This window comes from Larimichthys crocea, chromosome XXII (assembly GCF_000972845.2).
Source record: "Larimichthys crocea isolate SSNF chromosome XXII, L_crocea_2.0, whole genome shotgun sequence".
Lineage (NCBI taxonomy): Eukaryota > Metazoa > Chordata > Actinopteri > Sciaenidae > Larimichthys > Larimichthys crocea.
The window spans coordinates 18,245,970-18,255,437 of NC_040032.1; the positions used below are offsets into that span (position 1 = coordinate 18,245,970).

At 40.1% G+C, this 9,468-nt stretch overlaps 1 protein-coding gene across 1 annotated transcript in view; it reads left to right on the forward strand.

The window, feature by feature from the left end:
- LOC104935089 (ras-related protein Rab-38) overlaps positions 1–6,501 on the forward strand; it is a 13,092-nt gene extending 6,591 nt beyond the window's left edge. The window contains exons 2-4 of the mRNA XM_027273754.1: positions 335–465; positions 2,911–3,048; positions 4,384–6,501. Coding sequence (XP_027129555.1) covers positions 335–465; positions 2,911–3,048; positions 4,384–4,545 — 431 coding nt within the window. The 3' untranslated portion in view covers positions 4,546–6,501. The remainder of the gene's footprint in view (positions 1–334; positions 466–2,910; positions 3,049–4,383) is intronic.
- Positions 6,502–9,468: the final 2,967 nt, after the last annotated feature.

The following is a 9,468-nucleotide window of genomic DNA, read 5'->3' on the forward strand; positions in this document are numbered from 1 at the left end:
GAGATTGCAAACATCTATTTAACAAGTGAAAATAATAAAAATAAAACAGGGCTCTCTCTTAATATTGTAAGTTGATAATTTTATATAAGTATACCAATTTTTTTCCCTCCTATATTGTCTTAGATTATGTTGGACCTCATCTTTGACAGATTTTCCAATCAGTTAATAAACTCCAAACATGCCTTAAGGATATAAAAAGTTGGATGACCTACAATTTTCTGATGTTAAATTCAGCAAAACTAATAGAAGTTCCTGTAATGGGAGTGCGTGCGTGCGTGCGTGCGTGCGTGCGTGCGTGCGTGCGTGCATATCTGATGATGTCAATGTGTCCCAGGACAGGAGCGGTATGGGAACATGACTCGTGTGTATTACCGGGAGGCGGTAGGAGCACTGATGGTGTTTGACGTGACCAGGGCCTCCACATTTGATGCCGTACTGAAGTGGAAGGACGATTTGGACTCCAAGGTCAACATCTGATAGAGAGACTCAAACTGAGGCCTTTCTTTCTTTGCTGTCATTTGTGGTGCGAAGTAGGGAAAAGGTCAAATGATTTTGAATAGATTATACAATACAATTATATAAGAAATGATTCAGCAGCTCTGAGACAGTGTGTTCTGACAGCTCCAAAGACAGAATTATATTAAACATAGCTCGAAAAAGTGTAACTGCAGTGCTACAAATGAGTGTAAGGTGACAGCAGTGGTCTGCACACAGTTCAATTCAATTCAATTTAATTTTATTTATATAGCGCCATATCATAACAAAAGTTATCTCATGACATTCTTCATATAGAGCAGGTCTATATTATTATTACAGAGACCCAACAGTTCCACCATGAGCAAGCACTTGGCGACAGTGGCGAGGAAAGACTCCCTTATAACAGGCAGAAACCTCAAAAGAGATAGAGAGACACAGATGCACAGCAGCAGCAAAACATTAGCTAACTATAAACTGTAATGGAGATATGGCAACAATAATGACAGTAATAATATATGCAGGACCACAGCAGCAGCCATGATCCATGAGAACCTGCTGGACAAGAGCGCACAGAAACTCCAGGGAAGAAGTTTAGTTAGTAACATGCATTAATGAGACATGTATGTTTACAGATGGTGGTAGTGATGGAGAGAGAGAGAAAGATAGAGAGAGGGTTTGAGTAGAGTTTTCATTAAAGGGAGATGTGACTACATCTTCAACCAATACTGTGCCTGACTAGGCATAACTCTGAAAGAGATAGGCAGAGAGAGAAAGAGAGGAGAGGGGAGGGGAGGGAGTCCCCCAGCAGTCTAGTCATATACCAGCATAACTAAGGGATGACCTGAGCCAGCCCTAACTATAAGCTCTATCAAAAAGGAAAGTCTTAAGTCTATTCTTAAAAGTGTTGACCGTGTCTGCCTCCTGAACCCAGAATGGTAGTTTGTTCCACAGAAGAGGAGCCTGATAGCTGAAAGCTCTGGCTCCCAATCTACTTTTAGAAACTATACAGTTCGAGGCAAATGATACTACACAGACATCTTGTGCTATGAGTGTGATACATACCAGTATCTGCCCATCATGTAATTTTTAAGCATTCTTTGTGATTTTTTGTGATATATATTTGAGTTTGTCATTTCCTGATACACGCTGATGATGTCATCCTGCACTTGGGGTCTCATGTACTAATTTTACATCTGGATGTAAGTCTATGAGTGATTGTGAGGGCCGGGCCTCTTTGATCACTGCACAAAAGCACAACTTTAGAACTTTATTCGCCGATTTTGGTCAAACTGGATCAGATTTTATACACAGTATATTTGCTGCTTTTCCCTCTGATGTCCTCACAGTTTCCTGATGGACAGATAAGCTTTAGCCTTGCTAGGTAGCTAATCGCTGATTTACTGCTGTTAACTGAACCAGGCTCAGCAGTTAGTCCCAGATGCCAGGAGCTAAACCTGGTAAGAAAACCACCTCGGTAGGCTACTGTATTCCCTGCCAACTGGTCACTAGTCCCTGAATAGTCAGTCAGAGGTTCTGTCCAGTTCCTGGTCTGACCCTGTTCACTGCTACAATGCATAGTGGTTGGGCTGCAACTCATACCATTGTAAAAGCCAATTGATACCCACGACAAGTCCCTCCTTATCTGACAGCATTTACAGCAAACAGAACTGGGAAGCAGTGTCTGAACAATTTCTATACAGGTATCAATATTATCCAAAAGAACTAGTTTGTATTATACAGTATGAAGGTAAAAGGTTTTTAATGGTGGCACTAAACACAGAAAAGCGTGACATTATAAACATGCAAATTAGAAAAATATATGTTGTATTGGCATTTTTAGAAAGTTATAGAAGTTGTGAGTTCTTATGTTTGACAGGTGTTTGGGTAGGGGACTTATTATAGTAACACCTTAACAAGGTTATGATCAATATGTATATATTAAATGTAAATAACGGACTGTGGAAGACAATAGTACTACAGAGAATGATCTATGAGCTCCCCTTGGCATTCTGTGCAGCTTAATCATTTTGTTCTTGCAGACATGCCAGGCTCTTCACCAGAGACAGAGCGCAACCGTCATACTCTGAAAACTACACCCTCCACGAGGGAAAATAATCAGCTCCACAATATGCAACCAACCTTAACAAAAATGCCTGTAGCTAGCTAAAACATTAAATTTCACCATGTCAGTGTATTATTTTAGTTACATAGTTAATCTACGTCATCCAGTGAGGAAAAGTTATATTGAACTCATTATAGCTGGCCGGTGTTGGTGTTTATTGTCCTTACTTACTGCTTGTCTGGGAGAAATGATCCCACTGATATTTACAACTATCTGACCAAATGACTGAATGGGGTGATCATTTGACCTAACCAGACATGGTAATACAGTTTGTACAACCGTCATGTAACCTGTCTTTCTTTTCTTCTTAGGTGACCCTGAACCACGGGAAGCCAGTTCCAACTGTACTCTTGGCCAATAAGTCAGACCAACTGACTTCCCAGCAGCCCAAACTCGACTCCTTCTGCAGGGAGAATGGCTTTGTTGGTTGGTTCGAGACCTCTGCAAAGGTATGAGAAGGTAGACAAAAGATATGTGACTTTGGAGGCAATTACTGCAACTGTTTGAATGAGTCAGTGGAAAGACATTTGAAGTTAGATTGAGGTGGTAATAACCCACTTAAAGGGGTGGTCGGTAGTGTACTGGGTTTTGCAGACGCCCCGTGTATAGAGGCTACAGTCTTCGCCGCAGCAGGCCCTGGTTCGAATCCCGCATTGGACGGCCCTTTGCTGCGTGATATTCCCCTCTCTCTGCCCCCTGCTTCCTGTCTCTCTTCAGCTGTCCTGTCAATTAAAGGCATAAACAGCCCAAAAAAAAGTTATTATACAAGTGGTCATATGCAGATATAAAGGAACAGGGATATAAAAGGACAGAGTGCTTTTTTGATTAACCATCACAAAGAAAGGGTGCTATTGTGTTGTAAGGGGGCTTGATTTGCCTCATTATTTACACAGTCTAGTTAACTATATATTTGACAGGCTAAAATAATAGCAATGACATTACTGCTGTGAAAAGAAAAGCTTCAGCAGACGACTAAAGGCTGGAAAACATGATTTGCTGTGCTCTCAAGAGACAAACAGAGGAATGTCTGCAGTCCAGTGTAAATTAGCCTTCTGCTTTTTCCATTGTTCCAGAGTCTCTGTGATGAATTACACACCAAGGTGCAAGTTGGAGACAATTGTAGTTAGTGAACGACTCAGAAAACAGGTCAGACCTGATCAGAACAACATATTAATAGTGTTATTGACAAGGTAAACAGTCCAAAGTGGTATACTGTATCTATACCACAACAAGACCAGGAGTCAACAGCCATGCTAGTATGTCAGTAAGACACAGCGGTGCTTTGAGCTAAGTTTAGCAGGTGTAACGTCTACCATGTTTACTCTCTAAGGTTAGCCTGTTAGCTATCATTCGCTAATGAGGACTAAACCCAAACTACAGCTAAGGTTCATGGATATTATTTATGCAGGTATTAGTTCATAAACAAAATAAAAAACAAATTCAAATATTAAGTAGATGATGCAGCTAAATGAGAAGTTAAACAGTACTGGAGTACAGGACAGTGTCTAGGATTTAGTGGCGCTTGCCTCCCTTCTCCTTCCTAGTGTGAAGGAGAAACTATAGTGGTGAAACATCTTTCTACAGTCACTGTTTGGTTTGTCCATTTTGGGGTACTGTAGAAAAATGGCAGTTCAACATGTTGGACCTGCAGCAGTCAGTGGAAATCTTCTTTCAGTCTGGACCAAAGTAGTGGACCAACCCATCAAGATTGCCATACATACAGCAGCTCCACTGGTGTGTTACATGATTTCTATAGCGGTAACTTCATTTATTCCCTCCCTCAGGAAAATACTAACATTGAGGAGGCAGCGAGCTGCTTGGTCGAGCACATCCTGAACAACGAGGACAGCCCAGTGATAGAGCGAGACCCCAGCACACTTGTCCTGTCTGGATACACTAACAGCACAAAGGATCATCTCAACTGCTCGTCATGTTTAAAATGGTGACTCAATGGTGACTCCTGACCACTCACAGACAAGCAGGAAGTGAACAGCTGTGAGGTCACAGCCACAGAGATGAGTTTGCTCAGGGACTGTTTGTAATGAAATGCATTTGATCTGATCTCACAGTGAGCAGTGAATAGAAATGTAAAACAGGTCTTTACTGGTGTGGGTCAGTTGTGTTCACATAGCAGGGCAACATGGTGGCTGGCACAAGTGGGAATTGTAGTCTTTTTTAAAAGTAATTACATGAAACCTGCATATCTTTGGTTACATTCTGTGATGGAACCTTTATCTATTATCAATATAAATGTACACTACCTTTACCTTTATTTACCGTTTTGCTTTAAATATTGGCATTGTGCCGTTGACATTAGTCTGAACTGACATGATGATGGCAGTTTTGTCTGCGGTGTGAACACACACCTAAGAACATAAAGCCTTCATTAATTCAGCCCATCATCATGCAGTTATTAAAGTCAGCGAATAAGAGTGAATTAAAAAAAAGAGTCCTAGATTTCAAGCATTTTGTGGAGCTAACATGAGTGCTCAATTCAATTCAATTTCGTTCATATAGCACCATATAGCACTATAGACCCAAGCTCATTGGTGGATAGTCACCCATGGCGAGTGTATACAGAGAAAGGTTCAGTGTGTTGGTCATTAATGCTTGAACAGGAATGTGACATTGGCTACCATAAGAAGCTGATAGGATATAAATCCTATCAATCAATAATCTTCAAAGAGCAGTGTGTAGGATTTATTAGCATCTAGTTGCTCATTGCACCCACCTTGTCTCACCCTCTTTCTGTGAAGATGAAACTACAGTGGCATAGCATGCATGAGAATATGTTTTGAAAAATGTTAAATTATTCCTTAATTTTTAAATATCCTGCAGGAGCTGATGCTCAGACAGCTAGTAAGCAAATTACTGGAAGCCAAAAATTCTCTACATTAAAGGTGTAGTGCTGACTGCCGACAGAGTCCTCCCCATGTTGAGTAATCAAAATATTGTTATTATCATGAGTCAATTGTGAATCGTGTAGCGTGTTCCTCTTTTTGGTCTGACTGGTTTCAGTGGCTTTAAACTAATCAGCAAATGTGAAGAGTGAATCTTACTGAACATTTAACTAACCTCCTATCTTATATTACATTACAAATGTCATACTATCCATCTGCTTAGGATGAATCCCTTTATCTAACATTAACATTCAAAGGATACAGCAAGTGTATTCATAATTACTGTACCTGCTTAAAAGAGAAGACATTTTCCTTTACACTGGATCATGAACTGATGGACAGGAAAATCTGTTCTTGCATGCTACAGAGAAAAACACACAAATCCTTTGCAGTCAGAAATATACATACATTTTGTGGAGGTAATGGAAGAGAGGCAGTTTAGCAGATATGTCCATTAAAAGGAGCATTTAGTGAGTTGATAAAAACTAAAGGTTGTTAGTGGACTGAGGAGTAGCAGCAGTAAACCACTTTACGACCTTCTTCTTTTGAATTTTGATAGCAAACCTGACTCCCTGTCAAACTATTGTCTCTATTGTTGGTATTCCTCAACTCTATAATCAATTTCTTGCTGGTCAAAGACACAGTATGTGCATCTCTTTCAATGATGAAGAACAGAATAGCTGTCTTTGTTGAGTCTGCCTCAGGTGTTATTTTAAATTCCATGTTTTCAAATGAGGTATCTGCTTTATATTTGACTTTGCTCCCTTTGATGTGTAATAGTCTGGCCCTTTAATGCAACACTTTTGTAACTGTATTTTCTGTAACACTAGGCTACATGCAATAAAAAAATGTATTTGCGCAATATGTTTTCAGCAGCATCATTTAATCAGGAGCTTTGCATGAATAAAAAGACATGTCACATCCTCACAACTCAAGCTGCTTCAACTCTCAAAGTGTGCAAACCTGCCTTGACAATGACTTGACTCCCAAAAAGAGCAATAAAGCTGAAACAATCAATCGTCTGAGTCATTTTCTAGCAAAATATGCCAAACATCAACTCTGCATATCACAGAACTAACCATCAGTTTCTCTAAAATGCCATTAACTAAGGATGGTTGAGAAACCCAGAAAGTCATTTAAAACACTTACTGCTGCTCTGACAGATCTGAAAAATATTTTATATACACATACAGTACATACAAATATTCCATCCTCTGAATGATTTAAAAAAAAAACAAAAAAAAAAAACTTAAAAATAACCAAATAGAGTGTTTGTTTCTGATTCAAAACAAAGATGGCTGCCTGTCAGTTACCCGAATAGTAAACTTGGGAAATAGGCTGAACATCTTTTTTATCGTGCAGCAGATAGAACATTTTTTTCACCAGCTTCATTCAGGTTCATTGTGGTTTAATTGTCACTGTGATATGTTTGGAAGAGATTTATCAATAATGTAAAAAGAAGATACACTTTATCTATCAAGAATAAATCACATTGTCACAATTATCACATGAGAAGAGGTCAGATATTTACTACTTTATAATATTATTTACAGAGACCCAACAGTTTCACCATGAGCAAACACTTGGCGACGGTGGCGAGGAAAAACTTCCTTTTAACAGGCAGAAACCTCGAGCAGAACTGAGCCTGATGGTGGATGGTCATCTGTCGTGAGTTAAAGAGAGAGAGGGAAAGACACAGATGTAATATAACAATAACTGTAACTATGAACTTAAATGGTAGCAGTAATTATAAACTTAATATTATATGTAATGGACGTCATGCAGGAGAACCTGCAAGACGAGAGAGCATAAAAACTCTGGGGAAGAAGTTTAGTTAGTAACATGCATTAACATGCATTAATGAGACGTGTGCGTACAGATAGAGAGAGAGGAATATAAGTGCATCATTTGAAGTCCCCCGGCAGTCTAGTCCTATAGCATAACAGCTATAACTAACATAACTAAGGGGTGCCTGAGCCAGCCCTAACTATAAGCTCTATCAAAAAGGAGAGTCTTAAGTCTACTCTTAAAGATGTTGACCGTGTCTGCCTCCCGAACCCAGAATGGTAGTTTGTTCCACAGAAGAGGAGCCTGATAGCTGAAAGCTCTGGCTCCCAATCTACTTTTGGAGACTATAGGAACCACAAGGAACCCGGCGTCCTGAGAGCGCAGTGTTCTAGAGGGGTAGTAAGGTACTATGAGCTCTTTTAGATATGATGGTGCCTGACCATGAAGAGCTTTGTAAGTAAGGAGAAGAATTTTAAATTCTATTCTAGATTTAATAGGTAGCCAATGAAAGGAAGCCAAAATGGGAGAGATGTGATCTCTGATCTTGGTTCCTGTCAGAACACGTGCAGCAGCATTCTGAATTAACTGCAAAGTCCTAAGAGACTTATTGGAGCAGCCTGATAACAAAGAGTTACAATAGTCCAGCCTAGAAGTAACAAATGCATGGACTAGTTTTTCTGCATCCGCCTGAGAGACAATGCGTCTGATTTTAGCAATGTTACGTAATTGAAAGAATGCAGTCCTCGAAATTTGTTTTATGTGGACGTTAAAGGACAAATCCTGATCAAAGACAACTCCAAGATTCTTTACAGTGGAGCTAGAGGCCAGGGTGATCCCATCTAAAGTAACTAAGTCTCTAGAAAGAGAGTTTCTGAGGTGTTTGGGTCCAATTACAAGAACTTCAGTTTTGTCTGAATTTAACATCAGAAAATTGCAGGTCATCCAACTTTTTATATCTTTAAGGCATGCTTGGAGTTTAGTTAACTGATTGGTTTCATCAGGCTTGATCGATAAATATAATTGAGAGTCATCGGCATAACAATGAAAATGAATGGAGTGATTCCTAATTATGTAAAATAATAATAAAACTTTTGTATGCATGGAGGATTCATCATCATCTTAGATCAGAGATCGATCTAAGAGACTTAAACCAGCTTAGGGCGGTTCCTTTGATGCCAATTTGATGTTCCAGTCTCTGTAAAAGAATTTGATGGTCAATGGTGTCAAATGCAGCACTAAGATCTAACAGGACAAGTACAGAGATGAGTCCTTTGTCTGATGCCATTAGGAGGTCATTTGTAACTTTGACTAATACGGCCTCTGTGCTATGATGCACTCTAAATCCTGACTGATTCCCAGGGCTGACACATAGAGACCAACAGTCATTCACACTCACATTTACACCTATGGGCAATTTAGAGCCACCAGTTAACCTGGTGGTTAATTGTAACCTGAAGGTTCATGTCTTTGGAATGTGGGAGGAAGCCAGAGAACCTGGAGAGAACACACACAGACACGGGGAGAACATGCAAACTCCACACAGTGAGGCCCCGGCCGAGGCTCGAATAGGAACCTTCTAGATTTTAAGGCTACAGGATATGTCACCATGGGGAAAGTCTCTATATGTTTGCAGTTGTGAATAATCACTTTGGGGTCACTGATGTCATAGAGGAATATTGTGATATAGGATAACTACTATAAAACAGACTAACAGTCACCACAGACAGATTTTCAGCAGGAATCACACAAATGAAATCTTGTGTTAATAATGTCATGGATTTGTGTGTCAACATTTCATTGGATAGCAGCTAATCGGGAAGAGTTTGCACATCACACCCTTAAGCCCTCCACAGGCACTGAAGTGATGAACCAGCTGATGCCTTCAAAAACCCGGAGCAGCCTTCTGCTTTAAGATGCCCTCCCCGGACCCGAGAAGTGGCCCAATCGCCCTCCTTTCTCAGTCACCTGATTCATGTACTGCCATTTTATACACAAGTTTGACTGACATAAAAGAAAAAAAATGGTCCTATCGACACCCTGAACACAGGAATACACCCTTTGTAAGAAAAAAAAAAATCAAAGCAGCTGAGGTTGGATGCAGCCAGCGCGGGGTGCTGTGTGGTCACTGAGGTGTTTGCGCTCGGATCTGTGCACATCCTGAGAGGAGAATATGAAAAGCGG